Below are 21,689 nucleotides of genomic sequence, written 5' to 3'. Positions count from 1 at the left end.
TTTCTATCAACTTAGATGGTTTACACGTTGCTCTGTGGTTCTCCCCTACACATGGTCATAAGTTTGCGTGCCTTTTCTCTTTCTAATCTGCCTTTTGTTAGGTGAATTTTTTTTTTTTTTTTTTGAGACGGAGTCTCGCTCTGTCGCCCAGGCTGGAGTGCAGTGGCCGGATCTCAGCTCACTGCAAGCTCCGCCTCCCGGGTTCCCGCCATTCTCCTGCCTCAGCCTCGGGAGTAGCTGGGACTACAGGCGCCCACCACCTCGCCTGGCTAGTTTTTTGTATTTTTTAGTAGAGACGGGGTTTCACCGTGTTAGCCAGGATGGTCTCGATCTCCTGACCTCGTGATCCATCCGTCTCGGCCTCCCAAAGTGCTGGGATTACAGGCTTGAGCCACCGCGCCCGGCCCGTTAGGTGAATTTTTAGTGAACTTCAGAAGGTTGACAAAAATGTTTCCCTTGACCCCCACCAGCATGATCGCTCTCCCACAGAAAGACCCAAATGAAGTGTCCCCTACATCTAATGCCATGGCCCCCTTGACTGAAGTCTTTCTATGTTTTAGGAAATGTCATAAATAAGTTTTTTGTTTTTTTTTTTTTAACATCTTGTTGGACCATAAAGGATTGATCTACTGATAGACACCTGATTCTCAATCAGAGCTTTTCCCGAGGGAATTTGTCACGTGGGAAAAAGCTCAAGAAATGGCCTGGCATTTTGGCTCATGCCTGTAATCCCAGCGCTTTGGGAGGCCAAGGTGGGCGAATCACCTGAGGTTGGGAGTTCGAGACCAGCCTGATCAACGTGGAGAAACCTTGTCTCTACTAAAAATACAAAATTAGCCAGGCGTGGTGGCACATGCCTGTAATCCCAGCTACTCAGGAGGCTTGAATCGCTTGAACCTGGGAAACGCAGGTTGCGGTGAGCTGAGATCATGCCATTGCACTCCAGCCTGGGCAACAAGAGTGAAATTCCATCTCAAAAAAAAAAAAAAAAGTCAAGGAATATGGGAGTCATGGGGGCTCTAGAGAGATGGAGGAGCCACAGGTTGCTGGGGCTAAGATATCCTGAGCTGCACTGGTTTCTGAGCTATTTAAGTCCCGGTTGTTTCACCCTTTTCTTTATTTTTGGAGTCACCCAGGATCCTTTCAGCAACCACCTCACACTTGCATTAGAGCCTGTTCTTGTTGTTGCAAACACAAAAAATACACTCAAATAAGATGCTGTAACAGTAGTTCTCAAATCACAGCAACAAGTCTGGTAGCTGTATCCTAGGAGGTTCAAACTCTGTGTTACTTGCTGCTGTGGTTTGATGTGTTCTCCAAAGCCCATGTGTTGGAAACTTCATCCTCAGGGCAATAGTGTTGAGAGGCGGGACTTTTAAGTGATACTTAGGTCATGAGGGATTTTCCTTATGCATGAATTATTGCTGTTTTCTCAGAGGCAAGTTAGTTATTGGGGATTGAAATCCTGATAAAAAGATGAGTTTGTTCTCTCTCTGTCTCTCTCTCTCTCTTTCTCTCCCTCTCTCTCTGTCTCTCTGTCTCTCTCGTGACTCCAGGATTGTAAAAAAGTAATCTCTGTTCTGTATAAATTACCCAGTCTCAGGTATTCCATTATATTAGCAGGAAATGGACTAAGACACTACTTTATAAAATGTTGCAATTCCCAATGTCCAACTTTTCCTTGATCTGGCTTCATCTACATGTTTCTTTGCTTGTTGCTGATGGTGAAATTTTCCTGTTGTCTCTCATTTACGGCTTACACTATCACGTGCTCTCTATTAATTCATGTCTTCTATTTCCTTCTGTTGCTTTTCTGTAAGCATCTCTTTTCATGTGTCTCATTTTTAGGCTCTCTAAGACATATCATAAAACTCAGTTGATCCCTCACTATCATGTATAAAGCTGTGTTTGGGGGAAGTTCTCCCTCCTGACCTGCTACACCATCAGACAGCCAAAGGAGTGATGCCTTTGCTTTATTTGCACATTCCTGTTTTAAACAGTCATGCCCAGAATTATGTGGTTACTTGGGGCACGTAGTGAAAAATCTGGTTTTTGAAGTCATGCATAAAATTAAGATCTCTTTGTATTTGGTAGTCTCACATCCACTGTGGTCCCTGTTTCAGCACCTCATTGGGATTATTAAACTCATTAGATTCTTTATATGAACTTGAAATATTCATAGAAATCTCTAGCCATTTCCCTGGTTAAATAAGATAATCTTTGTTTTCGCTAAAGAACATTCGTGGTTGTTTAGTGATGAGGTTAATATTCCCCTCCTTTCCACCTCCACATTGGAAAAACCACCTTGGACTGAGTTTTGAGGAGCAAAGAACTAATCACTTGGCCAAAGGGGCCCTGTATCCCCACAAGTCCTGGGTACTTTTCTCTCATAGAGAAAAGAAGGTCTGTACGGTTACCTGGAAATGTGATTTTGTATATTCTTGGCATCCAGGGGAGAAAAATCAATAAGCAAACAAGCTACAAACATCTCCCCAGAAATTAAAGGGTCATGCCAAGACTCTAGGCTTTCATTTCCTTCTGTTGCTTGTTAGAATGATGTTCTTGTGGGAAACTGGAGTTCTGCAATCCCCGTTTCTTCTTGACTCCCTACCCTAGCTAAGTACTTTATTCTTAAGAGACTGGCACCAAATCACTTTGTCCTATTATGGAAATGCAAGGTTTGTCTTTTGGATGGATTTCTGAAGACAATGGGTAAAACATTAAAGTTCATTTAATTGCCTGTCTGTCTGGGCAAGGAGTTTGGTTTTTGCCAAACATTCCCCATAGTAAAATGGCAGGATGGTTTTGATTGCCATTGAAACTAAGCAAACATTTAATCCTTTTCCCTTTAGAGAAAAAAGAAAAAAACAAAAAGAAAGGTGCAGCTCACTGCCAGTGCTCATTTAGTTTTACATTAACATGTTCTTTGAGACTGAAGCAAATCTGACCGATTTTCAATGTAAAAATAACTATAAAAACTGTTCTTGGAGTTATTTCTAAACAGAACTAAGATCAGAATTGTTTGAACCATCAGAATCATCTATTTTGAAAAATCGATTCATGAAATGAATCTTCAGGCAACAACTGTTCAAGAAGGATGTGAATATCACAGGTAAGAAAGCTACATTTTCTAAGATGTGACATTGTCAGTGATCTGAAAATATGATTACTGAATTTTGTAAATGGAAATACCACTACAAAAACAGAAAGCTATCAATGGAATGATGTCTTTTGTTTCCAAAGGCAACATACTAGAGTGATTCAAAAATAAGAAGAAGCCAGGTGCGGTGGCTGATGCCTTTAATCCCAACACTTTCGGAGGCTGAGGCAGGTGGATCACTAGAGGTCGGGAGCTCGAGACCAGTCTGGCCAACCTCGTCTGGCCAGTGAATGGTGGTAAAACCTCGTCTCTAATGAAAATACAAAAATTAGCCACGTATGGTGGCATGTGCCTATGGTCCCAGTTACTCAGGAGGCTGAGGCAGGTAGAATCACTTGAACCTGGAAGGTGGAGGTTGCAGTGAGCTGATATAGAGCCACTGCACTCCAGCCTGGGCGACAGGCCAAAAATCTGTCTCAGATAATCATAATCATAATCATAAAAGCGAGATATTTCGTGACAAAGTTTTCTCAGGGTAAACTGCCGCCACAAGTGCCACTGGTGAGTGTTCTCGGGGTAAATGGGAAAAGGGTTAAATGCAAGGCAGGTCATCAGCAAAGTGCAGTACCTGTTTGTGAGCTGATTTTCTCTCCAGTCCAACATGTTCCTCAATACGATTTTTAAATAGAATAGATATCTCACTGGGGGATAGGCAAGTAACTTAAATTTGTTCATACATAGAGGCAGGGCCGGGAGAGATTAAGAGCACATGTGGTTTAAATGCTGTTATCTTTGCTTTGTGAATAGTGTGGAAGTTGAAAATATTTGCCATTGAAACAAGTGACTATTTGCCTCAAGGTTAAATAAGGCAAGAAGAGCTTCGGATGCCTGGTCTGCAGTGATGAGTAGAACAGACCCTTCTGCTGTCAGGTGCAGACATTTCTCCTCCACTTTCTTTAAGGCATTAACACTCACTAGACATTGTTCATCTAGAAGTGTCTTGAAAGTGTTAACTCCAGTCTCACTGTGAGTCTTGCTGACTCACCATGACTAGAGGACTTCGATGGCATGCTAGACCTTCCTTCCAGTCACCAGCCTGGATTATTGTACTTGTTCTGAGTTGCACAGGTGTTTTACTTTTGTGCCAGGTGGTTGGAAGGAGGCATGTAAAATGGAGGCATTTGTTTTAAAATCATTTCATTTATTGATGCTCTTGTCCAGTGTGTCTGAGGGTGGTACCTGCCTTCCCAGGAGGCAGGAGTGGGGCCCCCAGCTGAGGAGCTTATAGTGCATTCTTAGTTTTTAAGACTTGTTATACAGGGTGCAGTAAAACAAAATGTGCCACTCAAAATGTACCTTTTTGGTATATTTTGATCTTGCTATTAAGAGGGGCTGCAATTCAGAGAGGCTGCAGACACAGAAATAGCCCTGCAAAGCTTTCTTCTCCGGCAGAGATTTGCAAGTGCTGAGGAAATGTACCTTAGTGAAGTGAACAGAGGCTAAAAGCCTTTCTCTGAGGCCCCCCTTAATCTGCCTAATTGGATCAAGGAACGATTAACTTCCAGGAAAAAATAGACTAAGATCCTCATACTTTAAAGGTTTGACTGAGAAACTTCTCCATAGGCCACTGTCTATCCTCCTGAGGGCAGTCTGGGGAGCCCCTGAGAGACTCACATCTGTGTGGGGACAGCCTTGGCTCGCCATGAGTACCTCTCCCTCTCCCCCATTACCTGAGACCCCACCTCACCGAGAGACCCCAAGCCCCTATTCTCTCTGTAGCTCAGGATGTGATGAAATCGTCAATCATCTGGTCCTGCTTGGAGTCTCATAATTGCTGCTCCATGTACATGTATATAAATTTATATGCATTTTATGTTAATTATTCCATTGTCAGTGTGTCTTATGTAATCAAGTCATCAAAACTTCAGAAGGGTGAAGAAAGAAAATTCTCTTTGCACCTGCAGGGGTATCTGCATGGTATGCAAACCAGAAAAGTTAAAGGGAAATAATGAACCGGAGTCAGGGAATTAGCAAACGTGACCTGGACAATGGCAGCGAAGGAATCATGCACGGCTTCTGTATTGGTATTTACACAACTGAGGTCCATCAGTGCCAAGATCTTTGTCTTTTTTCTTCCCTTCCCTCTTACTGCATACATCTGGACATAGGCCAAGGTTTAGTAAAAGAATCTGTTTAAGATGTGGAAATGGGAAACTCTGTGTGGGAATGTCAATGAGTGTGTGAAAACGTTAAAAATCGTGTTGAGAAAAAAAATCTTTCCTTATGCCAGTATATTTACTTGCATAATTATCACCTTTAGTTTTGTAATTATAAGATTTCTAAGAGCCTGGCTGGGTGCAGTGGCTAATGTCTGTAATCCCAGAACTTTGGAAGGCTCAAGCGAGTGGATTGTTTGAGGCCAGGAGTTAGTTCATGACCAGCCTGGCTCTTCAATGAGTTAGATGGACTATTGTACGTCTCTTCCCCTAATCTCTTGCCCTTGGCATCAAACTACATTTCTACTCAGCTCCCCCATAAATAAAAAAGTTTATTTTAGTCAATTTCGGATTACTTCTTGATGCGTCCATGAGACAAGTAGGGGCCTTTTGATTCACCATGTTGCTGAAAAGCGTTCAATGATTTTATATTATATTGTATCAATGTATAATAACTTACCTATTTCTCAACTTACTTTTTGGTTATTGTTTGAGGAAAAGTAAATAGAAGCAATCGGGGCATTGCAAGTTCTGACAGCTCCAAGATGTTGAAATGTATTGTGTGAACTACATTTGTCATGTTCTAATATGCCCTCCAAAGGAAGAAACAAGTGAAAACTATCCCATATGCAAATTATTCATGCATTTATATATAATTAATTTCCAGTTTTTCTTTACAAATAATGTTTAACAAGATGGAAAATTATATAAAGTAGTTATCAGTTTTTTGGCTAGTTACTTCATGATAGTCTCTAATAAATCTGGTCGAAGAACAAATACTATTAAGGTACTGCTTGCATATATTAAATGATGTCCAAACTCCAAAAACTGTTACTAATTAACACTCCAAGAAAAACTGCATCAGAATTTCTTTTTTACTTGCACCCTCATCAGGATTATAGCGTTATCAGGACTGCACCTTTATCAGACATGAATCTTTCACTTACAATGCAAAGAAAGAAAAATCAAAATAAATTTTCTGATTGAAAATGTAAAAAGGGAAATATTTTCACAGTTTTAACTTTAAGTTTTTATTGAGAGCCAACAATTTTTAAAATTTTCATTAGTCATTCCTTTAAATTATGTGTATGTGAGAGAAAGAGGTAAGATGGTTAATTATTTCAAATGATGCAATATAAAGAAGGGGCATTGTCATGGCATAAACAAAAAAAGGTATTTGTAGCTGGAGGTTTTATAGTCTAACATGTGGTTGCTGTTTGTTCTAGAAATCTTTTTTAATAATTTAAGTAATATAGAGATTTCAAATAGAAAATACTTCAGATAAAAATTAATGAGTTTATTATAACCGTATATTATAATAATTTACTTAGGAATTACCTTTGATAAGAAACAAGTGAACTGGATGAAATTTTCTCCACAGACCGTATAAAAGTGCCTATGTACTTCCTCCCACATGTCATTGGTTAATCATTAGTCCCTTTGCAGGGGGCCATTTCCTGCCCATTGCTTCTGTAATCTCTGAGGGGAAGAAGCAGCAAACATTTGCTAGTCAGACAAGTGACAGGAAATGGATTCCAAACACCAGCGTGTGAAGCTAAATGATGGCCACTTCATGCCTGTATTGGGATTTGGCACCTATGCACCTCCAGAGGTAAGAATAATTTCTCTTAGTTTTGAGATTTCAAAAGAATAAACCTAGTAGAAATTAAACCCATCTTGGGTTGTAAGGTTTGTGTTCCTGCCTTACTCTGAATGACTCACAGGTCTAGGTTTCCTAGGCTAGAAGAAAACAAGTAGTCAATCCTTGTTCAGCATTGAGGTCCGTTCCTATGGTCAGGTACTGCTTATTTTTAGTTTGTGCACTGTTTCTTCTGTTCGTGTCTACTTCCCAGCTTGGCAGAATATGTAAAACTCAGCATTGAAGAACAGTGTCCGTCAGCTCTCTCTGGTGGAGATTAATTGCAATAGGAGTGATTGTTCTGTAACTGAAGAAATCTTTCCTTCTTCCAAGAACATACGATCCAGAGAAATATTTATAGTAAAAATTACTGGATATAGTGTTTACAAAACTGTTGGCAGAGTATCACTATTCTGATGGGCGTTGGTGAGCGCCACCCAATATTACTGGACCTGGACTAGAGTTTCCACTGTACTAGTTTCACTTTAAAAAAAAAAATTCCTGAAAGAAAAAATACAACCTCATTTTAAGTAAAATCTAGAACCTAACAAAGGAAAGCCTAAATTCTTAGTCCTTTTCATATGCATCATATTTGTATCAAAGTGGTAGGAGTGGTCTTATGACACAAAAGTGAACAAAATAGATACCTAATTTTCTAGATAGAACTACTGGAAGAAAACTTGTATCCCAAGACTGTCCTCAGGCTACTAAGTGTGTGAATAGCGACTAATTATCGAAATTTGAGTCTCACTTTATCGATAAGTTGTGATGATCTACAAGGATACATTTTCTAGACCATTGACAAAAATGGTTTAATTTTTAATATAAATTGGCATGGTCTGGAAGTGAAAATAAGGACACCACTGAAGCGGCAGCCTTGGTAAACCTTTGAGTTGGTATCTAGTTCCTTGTAATTTCAACGAAAAAAAGAAAGCTTCTTAAATACATGTAAAAATGGAAAACAGTTTATATTTTTGTCATTAAAAAAATACCCTTCAAATCTTTATCCAAATTTGTTCAATAAGTCAGTAATTTTAAATTTCACTGGAATTCTATCTTTCCTGAAAGAGATAGCCTTATTTTTTTATGGCAGAAAGGTACCTTACTAAATTCTTACAGATATTGGTGAATTTTTAATGTATAAACCGATATCCTCAGAGTATACGTCTTTACTCCTAGTGTTCAGTTCTGTTGTGTAGCCAGAATGGCTGTGCAGAAAAGACTTGACATAATAGACTACTATTCACAGATGCATTATCTCCCATGTGAATGCTAGTCGGGTCGGTGTAACTAGCACCCAGTCAAAATCTCAAGAACTGAGACATCAAATAACGTCTCTTGTAGACAGCATTTCCCAAACATGATGTTGGAGGAAGTCTGAGTGAATGTTCTGTGTAATATCACTGGGAGAGAACTCATATGAGCTTGAACTGTTTCCCTTCTATACTCTGTGTGATTTTTACCATGTATAATGTCACTATATTAAAAAAATAATTAGGACTATTTGAGTCCTGTTAACTTTTCCAACAAATCACTGAATCTGAGGGTGTTGTTTGGTACCTCCATTATAGTGATCAACCAGAGATTCCTGGGACTGAAGGTAAGTTTCTGGAATGCTCAACCTTTATTACTAACCAGGAAAGACCCAGGCAAACTGAGATGGAATTTTCACCCCACATAGAGACAGGAGGAAAAGCTGATTCTTGTAGAAGTCAAGGCTTGTGCCTGAACTACCTCTCAGCCACACTGATCACCAGATAGTACCTTTGGTTGCTTCTCCAGGTTCCCAGAAGTAAAGCTTTGGAGGTCACAAAATTAGCAATAGAAGCTGGGTTCCGCCATATAGATTCTGCTCATTTGTACAATAATGAGGAGCAGGTTGGACTGGCCATCCGAAGCAAGATTGCAGATGGCAGTGTGAAGAGAGAAGACATATTCTACACTTCAAAGGTACTGTTCCTATGATGAGCATGTGTGCATATACACTTAATGTGATTGTGTGAAGATGACAATTCTATGACTGGATCCGTGGTTGTGGGTGAATTTTGCTTCTGGGTTCAAATTTATTCACACCTATTCACATATTAAAACTGAAATCAAACTCAGGGAATGATGATCACTTTTCATTTTGACTGCATTCCAATGTATGACCTGAAAGTCCCTTTACTTTTTTGAGCTCCAGCTGCCATCAGTGTGATTTGACATGCGGTATAGAATCACAGAGAACGATAATCATGCTATGGTTTTTCTTATCTCCTGGGTAATTTTCTAAGATTTCTTATTATTCTCTCAACTGCTATCTTTATCAGTGAGATAGAAAGCAATATAAGAATGCAGCCATAAAAAAGGATGAGTTTGCGTCCTTTGTAGGGACATGGATGCAGCTGGAAACCATCATTCTTAGCAAACTATCACAAGAAGAGAAAACCAAACACCGCATGTTCTCACTCATAGGTGGGAACTGAACAATGAGGAAACTTGGACTCGGGAAGGGGAACATCACACACTGGGGCCTATCATGGGGAGGGGGGAGGGGGGAGGGATTGCACTGGGGAGTTATAAATGATATAAATGATGACTTGATGGGTGCTGACGAGTTGATGGGTGCAGCACACCAACATGGCCCAAGTATACATATATAACAAACCTGCACGTTATGCACATGTACCCTAGAACTTAAAGTATAATAATAAAAAAAAAAAAAAAGAATGCTCTGGGAGTATTAAATAATAGATACTTAAAGTGTCCTAAATTGTGTCCAGCATAATGAACATGTTCAAAACTTGTTTTACCCCCCTTTTAGGTTGCTTTAGTTTTAAGCAACATAAATAGCTATTCTTAAGCATTGGGTTGAATGGATAGAAGAATTAGACTGTTAAAATGAGTTGTAAACTCTACGGAAGATAATTCAGGTAAAGCATGGTTGTTACTTGATACTAATTTTTACATTTTAAGAATTTACTCCTATTATTCAGTAGATGTACAAACTATTCATCCAACATATAATAAAGTTCATAAGGATAGGTCAGAGCCAAAGGAATCATGAGAAGGAAGAGAATATGTTTGCCAGTGGTCATAAATTTTGAAGCAGTAGAAAAATGTCTAAATATTAGATGGCACGAACTAATAAGATTTGTTCAAGTATTCATTCAAAATCACCTCCATTCTTTAACCTCTGCAGCTTTGGTCCACTTTTCATCGACCAGAGTTAGTCCGACCAGCCTTGGAAAACTCGCTGAAAAATGCTCAATTGGACTATGTTGACCTCTATCTCATTCATTCTCCAGTGTCTCTAAAGGTATACAGTTTGAGTATGAGCATAAAATTGCACTTCTGCTGTCATTATAAACATTGTTTATATGGATAGTTGAACAGAGCTTTTTCTTAGGAGGATGTAGGGATTATTACATGGAAGAAGAACCATAAGTATAACACCTAATTTCCTTTCTTTTGAGTAAATTTTGAATCCTACTTCTCTAATGCACACCTACAAGAGAAGAGAGTATAGCAACCTCAAAGCCTCTTCATTGAAAACTTGAGGAAATTACAATAGTCTTTTTCAAGGCACTGTCTTGGTTATGGCTTTTGAGTCCATCTCCTGGGATGTTCACAGACACAGAGTTTCATGCAGTTGTGATGCCCAACAAAACTGCTGCACATGTGGTACACAATGAGTTTCCACCATCTCTCACCATTTCAAGCTGAAGCAGATTTGGCAGAAGCCACTATGCATGGTTCTTAAATTAGAAACCCTTAATGTGGACTTGCAAAGCTTTATTTTTCTGCCGCCTCTTCTTTCACAATAGAGTTTGAAGCTGTATTTAGCCATGAATTACTGTGTAGTGTATAACTTTTGATTTAAAGTTACAGGAAACTACTCAGGCTATTTAATGCAAAAGATTTTATTGAGTTATGTAAAATGGGAAGTCAAAGACATGGCTACATTTAAGGATATGAAATAGTCTACAAAAATGTACCCTTTGTCTATTCTTATCTCTAAACTCCAACACTTTTTTTTATTATTGTTGACCCAGACTTTTTCATTGGTGGCGATTATGGCTTTGGAGCAGTTCAAGGCTCATGGTCATCACCCTAAGAGAGCTCCTCTGGGTCTCCCAGCTTCTGCTAACCCTGTGTGATTCTCAGTCCTACCCATAGAATATCAAATCTTCAGTTGGTCTGATAATCCCACCAGGTACAAGAGTACTATCCATTATTTTTGGATATCAAGGTATTTCCAAATCAAAGAGAGGTACTTCAACAGAGGAAATTATAAGGGCAGAATAAAGTGACATAAGTCAACTATGAAACTCGATTAAGACCTAGAAAATGGTCCTTTTCCATACATATAACATTTGTAGAGATTAGAGGAAGCTTGTCTCCTGAATACATTCCTTACACCTTCATATGTAAAACACATAGCACACATCACTTTCTGGAGCATTGTACCACCTGTCTCATGGAGGATGAGTGTCCTTAAAGGTATCTGGGATCACAGCTATGAGTGTCCTTAAAGGTATCTGGGGAAATTCATTTGTGACATCATTAAAATGACTGCTTCTATTTCAGCCAGGTGAGGAACTTTCACCAAGAGATGAAAATGGAAAAATAATATTTGACATAGTGGATCTGTGTACCACTTGGGAGGTGAGTGCTTGGCGGAGAGGACACAGAGAAGGATGACAAAAAGAGAAAGTCTGTTTCACAGATTCAACAGGAAAGAATGGAATATGCACCATTAGATCTAGAAATTCAGAAACTACAAGAGTAGTTTTGGTGAGATGAAGGGAAAAACACATGAGAGGAATGTTTAGAGAGTGGGGCACAAGACTTGGAGGAAAGGAGAACAGGAATCTCTTTCCTTGCCTGTGCATTAATCTATCCATTTTCCTAAGGAAGAGATAGAAATTCTTACTCTTGCTGCCACTATCTTCTTCCCCTATTTGCTATTTGAATTTTTCTCTTCTTGACAATCACTGCTAGCTATTTTCATTGTCATATTTTGAAAGTTGTTGCTCTCACATTTCTGTCTTGCATTTATCGTGATAAGCCAACTGCACAAATAATTCCTCACAACCCCTTTCTCCCCAGGCCATGGAGAAGTGTAAGGATGCAGGTTTGGCCAAGTCCATCGGGGTGTCAAACTTTAACCACAGGCTACTGGAGATGATCCTCAACAAGCCAGGACTCAAGTACAAGCCCGTCTGCAACCAGGTGAGCTCCCTTGGCCTCCTCTCCTTTTGGTTCTTCATGCCCCTCTTCCTGTCCTATTGCCAAATATCTGTTTGTTTTGTCCCACTTATCTTTGTGAAGCAGAAGATTCTAGAGAGCAAAGCTTCTGTCAAGAAAGGCATGCAGATTTCTTATTTGTACCCTGCTTGGAAAAGTATTAGGGAAAAATTGGAATGAGTTTAATGTTGAATCGTGTGTAATATTTAAGGGAGGTCCATTTGATCAAGGAGGCCTGGAATCATCAATTAGAACTCAAGGAAAGGTGGACTTACCTCTAAGCTATGAAAGATGACCAGAGAGTTCATGGGTGAAGGTGATTTGGAGGGAATGGTGTATAGATATGAAGCTATGAAAAGATGAAATGAGCTGTACATAAACAAGAGAGTTAGAATAAGAGAAGAGAGGTACTAGGGGTTTACATGGAATTTGGATGCCTGAATGCCTCTTCTTGATATTTCAAGAATTCTTGACCAGGGGCATAGATATACTAAAAATTAGCTGCAGACAATGAAGGTCATCCATGTCAGAAAGCGAAAAATTAGGCTGGGTGCAGTGGCTCATGCCTGTAATCCCAGCAGTTTGGGAGGCCGAGGCAGGCGAATCACCTGAGGTTGGGAGTTCGAGACCTGCCTGACCAACATGGAGAAATCCCTTCTCTACTAAAAATACAAAAAATTAGCTGGGTGTGGTGGCACACACCTGTAATCCCAGCTACTTGGGAGGCTGAGGCAGGAGAATCGCTTGAACCCGGGAGGCAGAGATTGTGGTGAGCCGAGGTCATGCTATTGCACTCCAGCCTGGGCAACAAGAGTGAAACTCCGTCTCAAAAAAAAAAAAAAAGAAAGAAAGAAAGAAAAATTACCTGTTTATGGAGATAACTGTTCACAGTGGATGAAATCAACACTGAGGAACTTTAGCAGAACGTAGACCTGACCTATCATTGCCCGTATCTTAGTCTGCTACTTCTCTTTGGGGTCTGTCATCCAATCAATTGTTTAAACACATCTATCCTATGCATGGTTTTTTCATAGCTTAGGAATAAGTCCTTTTTTTCCCCCTGAGTTATTGTTGATTCCAGGGCTCCTTGATCAAATTGACTTCCCCCAAATGTCACAAAAAAATTCAAAATTAAAGTCACTCCACCTTTTACTAATTTACACTTTCGTATTCTTACTTTCATACAACCTAGAGCCAATGAGTAAAGATCTAAAATTGAAATATGAAGTATATAAAATTGTGAATTTGGCATAATGATACAGTTCCATCATATTAAAATAGAAACATTAAGAAAATTAATGTGGTTTTAATATTAGTCCTTCAATTTTTTATTATGACAATTTTCAAACTTTCAGAAAATTTGATAAAAATAATACATGATTCAACATTATCATTTATATTCAAAATTGTTAACACTTTGCCACATTGCCAAATATTTATGGCAAATATTTATGTGGGTATATCTGCATAAATACATATAATATTTTCAAAACCTCTTCAAAATAAATTGGAAAGATGACAATTCACCTCTACAGGCCTAAATATTATGTCACAGAGCTGAAGATATTCTTCCAGTTACAGTATAATTATTGTATCTAAGAAAACTAACTGCAATGCCTTCATGTCATTTAACATCCAGTCTATATTTGAATTCCCATTGTTTAATGGAAATGTCTTTTATGGCACTCCCTTTTAAAACAGAATGGAAATGAGTTATGAGATGATCTGTTCTTTATAATCATGTGTTTTCCATTCAGCAATTACTAATAATCCACTGGGTGATAATTCTCAACAGAAGAAGACATATTCCATGACAAATTTTCACATATGATTGTGTATATATCACTAATATTTTTGTATTTTATGGTTATTATTGTATTATTTTTTGGAGTTTTTAGATAATCATTTTCAATTTTAAAAACTTATTTAACTATTCTTATGTGACATTTTACTATGAAAAAAATCTTTCACCAAATCAAAATGAAGAACAAATATTTCTCAAAGACAAAGTAAAAGTTTAATACTTTCCTCTAAATGTCAATTTCCTGATAAAGAAATTACTGTAATAACCACCAATGGTAGAGGCAAATTATTTTGTTCTTTCTTGTTCTCTCATTATCTCACGCATGACTATGGACTTGGACATTTTTCCTTAAGATTTTTAATTCATTTTATTAATTTTTGTTAGTGCTTATTCTTACCCAATGGGTAAATTTTTTTCTTGATGCTGAAATCTATCAAACATCACCAGTGACATTTCTTTGAAAGTAGTGCTTTTGTCTTTCAGACTTGCCCCCATGAGTCCTTGACCAAATTCTTGCTTTCTGGCACAATCTGATGCCAAAGGTTCTAAGAATCTTACTGTATCCCAGATATGGAATTTGTTACATCTCCTTCTAGTTATCAAAGGTCTTTGGAAGCCAGGAGCTGATTCATAGATGAGCTTCTGTTCAGAAATGGCATTTCTATTTATACTTTTAGGAGATATGGATATAAAATTTATTTCTATGAAAAAGAGTATTACTTGACAATAATATCCTTAGCTCAGATATAATACTCTACTGATTATTATTCAGCTTCTTCACTTTCACCTTTTTTATATTAACACAATTATTTCATATAAATTGATGCTTCTCTCTTTTGGTCAACTGCAGGTAGAATGTCATCCGTATTTCAACCAGAGTAAATTGCTAGATTTCTGCAAGTCAAAAGATATTGTTCTGGTTGCCTATAGTGCTCTGGGATCTCAGCGAGACAAACGATGGTAATAAAAACAATGGGACCTTTACATAAACCTCCATTTTGCAGAAAATTTTTTAGTCAGAGCATCCTCCGTTTCCTGTAGTCTCAAGTGGCTCAGAGAGAGGAGAGAACTGCATTTCTGATGAGATCTGAGATGATGCTAATGGTGGTGCTTGGGGGCCTCGCTTGAGCAGCTCTGGTGCAGAGTAGACAACTTACTCTGTTTAGGGAACTGCTTAACAAACTGCATCCCCAGCCTCAGGGCCTCAGCATTTCTGCCTTTCCTTCCAGGGTGGACCCAAACTCCCCGGTTCTCTTGGAGGACCCAGTCCTTTGTTCCTTGGCAAAAAAGCACAAGCGAACCCCAGCACTGATTGCCCTGCGCTACCAGCTGCAGCGTGGCGTTGTGGTCCTGGCCAAGAGCTACAACGAGCAACGGATCAGAGAGAACGTGCAGGTGAGGAGCAGGGCTGTGGGCCTCAGGGCTGCTGCACCGTGTCCTTCACACGTGTGCTTCTTGTAAGGCTCTGAGGACACCCTTGGTCCAGCTCCATTTCCCTGTATTTCCTACATGAACGCTTTGCGTGCATCATAAGGGTTTCTTCTACTCTACCACGGGAGATGCAGCACAGGTAGAGAGAATTAGGATGGGACCCAAAAAAAAATGGAGATTTGTAAATTTCAGCATTAAGTTGACAATCTACTCTACATCCCTGCACCAGGAACATCATGTTTTCATGTTGTGTTTTTTGTTTGGTTTTGGTGTTTGCTGTTTTTCTTTATTGAGACAGAGTCTGGCTCTGTCTTCCAGGCTGGAGTGCAGCGGCGCAATCTCGGCTCACTGCAAGCTCCGCCTCCCGGGTTCATGCCATTCTCCTGCTTCAGACTCCCGAGTAGCTGGGACTACAGGCGCCCGCCACCACGCCTGGCTAATTTTTGTTTTTTTTTTGTTGTTGTTGTTTTGTTTTTTTTAAGTAGATATGGGGTTTCACTGTGTTGGCCAGGATGGGGGTTTGGGGGTTTTTTTGAAACAGAGTCTCGCTCTGTCTCCCAGGCAGGATGATTCTCCTGCCTCAGCCTCCTGAGTAGCTGGGATTACAGGCGCCTACCACCATGCCTGGCTAATTTTTGTAGCTTTTAGTAGAGAGGGTGTTTCGCCATGTTGGCCAGGCTGGTTCCAAACTCCTGACCTCAGGCGACCCACCTGCCTTGGCCTCCCAAAGTGGTATTACAGGCATGAGCCACCTCTCCTGGCCTCCTCTTCATGTTCTGAAACGAGGAGTTGCATTAGGTGTTCTTTAGTCTACCAATCATTGTGGAATTTTTATTTCCATTTCTTTGTACACTCAGTTAAAACGTCACATATTTCATCACTTGAAGTTTTCTGTTTGTGTACTGCCTAAGTGTTTGACTATTAGTTGCTTGTCTTTTTTTTAAGTATAGGAGACCATAATTATACTATTAAATAGAGTTGTTAAGCAAATCACCCTCAACATAGGGATTTAAAATGAAAACCACTTGTTTGCTCAGGATTCTCTAGTTAGTAGCGTGGCCTCAGCCTGAACTTAGTCAAGTTCTGTTCTTGGCTGGGCTCTCTCTCACCTGTTTGCAGGACAACGAGATAGCTCTGCTTCAAGATGTCAATGGGACATCTGTCTGGGTGCCGTTTTCTCCTCCATATAGTTCAACCTCCAGCCATCCAGTCCAGACTTCACTTCACCACATGGCATGATCCCAAGGCAGTAAGTGGACACATGCAAAAGCCTTTTCATGTCTAGGCTCAGGGTTGCCACACCATTGCTTCTGGCAAATCTTACCCACTAATGCAAGTTACAGGACAGGCCAGACTCAAGGGATGGGTAAATAGGCACCACCACTTATTGGAAGGCACTAGAAATTCATATAACCAAGCAAGTGGATACAGGGACATGTGACTGGAGGGAGTATTTCTTATTAATCTATCTCATATATCTGACTGATTAATATATGATGGATTAATATATATGTGATAGGTCAATATATATGATGGAATGATACATATATTATAGTTTAATAAGTTATATATGATAGATTACACATTATATATACATATATATATTCTAGGTATTAATCCTTTAGAGATTTAGATGTATTATTGAAGTGCCATCTCCCAAATTGCATCTGTGTTGTGATTTTCTCCGTAGTTATGTTTTCATGAACAAAAGTTGCTACTTTTCATGTAATTAAATTATTCATGCCTCTTTCCTGTGGTTGATGAGTGGCATGTCTTTTATTATATTGGGAATGTGACAATCTTTTAATATGTTATCTTGCAAAATTGGTAATTCTCTTTACTTATAAATTAGTTGTAAAATCAAATTAATTTCTTTTTCAATGTAAAATAAAAATCCAAATATGCACATGGAATTTCTAAATTGATATCAAAAGGTCCCACCAATAATTATTGAAAAGCATTCACATTTGCTCACATATCTTGATTTTTTACCTCTACCATAAATGAAACATTCACAAATAATATCTTGCCGCTCTTTTGTCTTCAATTGACTTACTTTTCTGTACTGTCTAAATAGTGAAAGGTCTTGCTACCGGAATGGTACAACTTTTATTCTAACGCTTTATTTTATTTGATAATATTTCGATTATTCTTGACCATTTTGTTTTATGAAATTTTGAAACATCATTTTAGTCTTTGGTTGATATTGTAATGAAACTGCAGCTCAATATGAAAAGAACTGACTTTGTGACAATATTGAGACTTTCAACCCATGATGAATTTCCAACTATTTAAATGGCTTTTTTAATATATATTTCATTAATTTTGTAACATTCTCCATTAAACCATATGTATATATTTTCAAATATTTATCCATAGAATACTGAAAATTATTAGAATCTCTTGATAGCGTTTTCCTTTTTTGTGGATTTTCTAATGTATAGAAATGTTAAAAGAAAAATGTAATGAACACCTTTTACCTAGACTCATTGTTAACTTGTTAATGTTTTTTATTCTCTCTCTCTCATTCTCTGTATCACTATTACAGAGTGATTTATTCAATTTACAGATTATTCAATTCAATGTGTTAGCAATTAGTGACATCTTCTTGATATTTAAAGTCTCTCAAATTTAGAGAGTGAGTTACACTGCAAGCCTGTATCTGTTTCCTTTAAACGTGAAATTGTTAGTATTTAGACCATTCCTGCCTTGAATTATGTTGAAAACAAATGTTGTTTGCATTATACCTGTTTATTAAAGAGATATAGAAATTCAACAATATCTATCGAACTTACTACATAATCTTACGCTATTTAAAAATTTGCCTCTAGATTCTTATGGGTCTTCTAAGTATATAACCCTATCGTGTGTGCACAATGTCAGCTCTGTTTCTTCTCCATTTTATGTTGAGATTTTCTCTTTGTCTGCAGTTTTATGCAGTTTCAGTATATAATATCTAGGAATGGATTTCTGCTTATTTTTCGTGTGATATTCATTGACCACCTGAGTGTCTAGAGATGACTTCTATAACTGTTTAAAACTTACCAATATTTTAAGTATTGTCTCTGCACCCTACTGTCTAATATACTTGTGGGTTCACAATTGGCAATTATGCAATCTAAAAATAATAAAAGATTTTTATTTCTGTGATAGGTTTTTGAATTCCAGTTGACTTCAGAGGACATGAAAGCCATAGATGGCCTAAACAGAAATCTCCGATATTTTAACAGTGATAGGTAAGTTTCCTTTGTAAATGAGTGACCTAATTTATTTTTGGAGAAGAAATGTAGGATGGGTGTTGAGAGTGACTTCCATACCAGAGGGACAGAGGCCAATGTGAGTCAGAGGTGAGACAGGAGCTTTCTGGAACTCTCCTGCTGGATTCACTCCAGAGCTCTGTTCTCTGGCAGGGTGAGTGGACAGGGATCAGCGTGGGTCAACCTGTGCCTCTGCTCTCCTGATTCCATGGAACTTTTCAGAGCAGCCCACATCATTGCCAAATCTGCACCTTCCTTGTAGGCCTGGTGTTTCTACCACTGGACATGCTGTGGATACTGCACATGTCACCTCATGAGATGTTTCCAAATCTGTGCTCATATCACATTCTCCCAAACCTGCTCAGCTCCTTATCAAACCAAAAACATTTCCATCAACTTTGTGGTCCAGGTGCCAGTTCCCACCTCCTTCATATGGAATTGCTTGCTAGATCCTATCAGTTCAGCATCTTTTATTATTTCAAATGTTTTTCCTCCTTCTCCTTGCGTGTTTGTTCATGCCCCAAACTCTGCTTTTGCCTCCAGAAAGGCTTCCTTAGGGAGTGAATAGGAGTGCTTGTCCTTGACTTCCTGCAATATGGAGATCTCAAGGCAGAGAATTTTTTAAAAATTAAAATCAAAGAAAGAGTGTGGAGGCAGAAGCTCCATTGTTATATACAATTTATAGCCGATAAAAGATCTTTAGTACTCGTTCATGGTCTAAGGTTCTAGGATTCATAGACGGTCATTCATGTAATGAGGGAAAAGCGAGAAGTTATGGCCAGGCGCAGTGGCTCACACCTATAATCCTAGCACTTTGGGAGGCCAAGGTGGGTGGATTGACTGAGGTCAGGAGTTTGAGACCAGCCTGGACAACATGGTGAAACCCTGTCTCTACTAAAAATACAAAAATTAGCCAGGCATGGTGACACTTACCTGTAATCCCAGCTACTTGAAAGGCTGAGGCAGGAGAATTGCTTGAACCCAGGAGGCAGAGGATGTAGCAGGGAGCTGAGATCACACCACTGCACTCCAGCCTGGGTAAGAGAGAGGCTCCATCTCAAAAAAAAAAAAAAAAAAAAAAAAAAAAAAAAAAAAAAAAAAAAAAACAGCAGGAAGTTATGTAAACTGCTGGCAGTGGAGATTTTAACAAGTGATAGGGTGAGATCGTGTGTGAAAAAGCATGAGCACGGGGGGCCCTTCATAAGTGCTTAAAAATTGGTAGGTTGGCCGGGCGCGGTGGCTCAAGCCTGTAATCCCAGCACTTTGGGAGGCTGAGACGGGCGGATCACGAGGTCAGGAGATCGAGACCATCCTGGCTAACACGGTGAAACCCCGTCTCTACTAAAAAAATACAAAAAATTAGCCGGGCGAGATGGCGGGCGCCTGTAGTCCCAGCTACTCGGGAGGCTGAGGCAGGAGAATGGCGTAAACCCAGGAGGCGGAGCTTGCAGTGAGCTGAGATCCGGCCACTGCACTCCAGCCTGGGCGACAGAGCGAGACTCCGTCTCAAAAAAAAAAAAAAAAAAAAAAAAAAAAAAAAAAAAAAAAATTGGTAGGTTGTTAATTTTTTTTAGTTTAGAGGAAAATAAAGAATAAAAAAGGAAACCACATAAAAGAAAGGAAGAATAGTGAGCATCAGTAATTCTTATCAATTAAAAATGTAATAAGATGGCATTTATCTGTTCCTTTATATTTCATGTTATTTCTATATAAGAATTTTTTAATGCATTGTAGCTCCTTGAATATTAGACCCCATATCATATACAACAATGTCCATTTCTGAATCTTTTTTTTTTTTTTTTTTTTTTTTGAGGCGGAGTCTGGCTCTGTCGCCCGGACTGGAGTGCAGTGGCCGGATCTCAGCTCACTGCAAGCTCCGCCTCCTGGGTTTACGCCATTCTCCTGCCTCAGCCTCCCTAGTAGCTGGGACTACAGGCGCCCGCCACCTCGCCTGGCTAGTTTTTGTATTTTTAGTAGAGACGGGGTTTCACCGTGTTAGCCAGGATGGTCTCGATCTCCTGACCTCGTGATCCGCCCGTCTCGGCCTCCCAAAGTGCTGGGATTACAGGCTTGAGCCACCGCGCCCGGCCTCCATTTCTGAATCTTACAAAATATATTGCATACAGTAGGCTGTAGTAGGCAATAAGTAAAGAAAGTATAATCAGAGTATCTCTTAAGGCTCTGCTGACAGATGTACAGGAATGTGCTTGAATATTTGACTTTGTGTGTTTTATGTGTTACCTTCCAGAGAAGGGAATGATTAATTTATTATTTTGAAAATACATATATTATGAAGCCATGTTCATAAAGGGAAGAAAGGCAGATTCTACAACCAGTCAGAAAATAAACTTCTTAACATTCACACTAATGACAGCTTCATAGAAATCACTTTACTACTCCCCTAGTAATGGAGTCATTGCATTCATATTATACATTATTCTCTTTTCAGTCTCGCTAGCCACCCTAATTATCCATATTCAGATGAATATTAACATGGAGGGCTTTGACTGAAGTCTACCAGAAGCCCTGTGTGTGGATGGTGATGCAGAGGACGTCTCTATGCTGGTGACTGGACCCATCACCTCTACTTAAATCCATTCTGCTTAGCAACTTTAGTCAACCAGAGCTAAATCCACAGGCCAGAAAGACAATAAATTTTTATCATGTTGAAATAATTGAATTTTTTTCCCACAGATTCTTTACCTACTCTGTTCTGTTAAGAGAGAGTGTGTGTGTATGCGTGTGTGTGTGTTTTCTTCTGGCTCAGTAGGAACAAAAACTATGATTTGCCTTTAAGTTAGGAGTGGGAGTGGGGGAATAATAACCGTTTATAGACATGCTGTAGTGGGACTGCAGTAGAGCTTTCAGCCTCTAGAGAAGGAGCAGGTGACAGGTGTGGATCAGTTAGTGCCTCTCTAGCTCTTTTAGGAAGAACACACACTGCATGAACTCTGGAAGGTGAGCAATATTGACAGGATGACCAGCAATCCACAGGTTCCCTACAGCAGCACAA

At 39.2% G+C, this 21,689-nt stretch overlaps 1 protein-coding gene and 1 non-coding gene across 3 annotated transcripts; one reads left to right on the top strand and one right to left on the bottom strand.

Moving 5' to 3' along the window:
• Positions 1 to 5,815: 5,815 nt before the first annotated feature.
• On the bottom strand, positions 5,816 to 5,950 carry LOC115900575. The gene has a single exon (XR_004060248.1). It is a non-coding gene; the product is annotated as a U8 small nucleolar RNA (small nucleolar RNA).
• An 830-nt stretch (positions 5,951 to 6,780) lies between these two features.
• LOC104678924 (aldo-keto reductase family 1 member C3 homolog) lies at positions 6,781 to 21,354 on the top strand. 2 transcript variants are annotated; one of them, XM_010384332.2, is made up of 9 exons: positions 6,781 to 6,928; positions 8,738 to 8,905; positions 10,137 to 10,253; positions 11,525 to 11,602; positions 12,047 to 12,169; positions 14,839 to 14,948; positions 15,218 to 15,383; positions 18,573 to 18,655; positions 21,126 to 21,351. In XM_010384332.2, exons 1-9 carry the CDS (start codon positions 6,845 to 6,847, stop codon positions 21,166 to 21,168), a joined length of 972 nt encoding a protein of 323 aa, XP_010382634.1. In that variant the 5' UTR covers positions 6,781 to 6,844; the 3' UTR covers positions 21,169 to 21,351. The 2 variants fall into 2 exon arrangements, 1 of the variants encoding a protein (XP_010382634.1); XR_004060154.1 differs by lacking the exon at positions 14,839 to 14,948 and having other exon boundaries at positions 21,126 to 21,354.
• Positions 21,355 to 21,689: the final 335 nt, after the last annotated feature.

This window comes from Rhinopithecus roxellana, chromosome 11, assembly GCF_007565055.1.
Source record: "Rhinopithecus roxellana isolate Shanxi Qingling chromosome 11, ASM756505v1, whole genome shotgun sequence".
NCBI classification, from domain to species: Eukaryota; Metazoa; Chordata; class Mammalia; order Primates; family Cercopithecidae; genus Rhinopithecus; species Rhinopithecus roxellana.
This window is presented reverse-complemented; position numbering and strand designations above follow the sequence as displayed.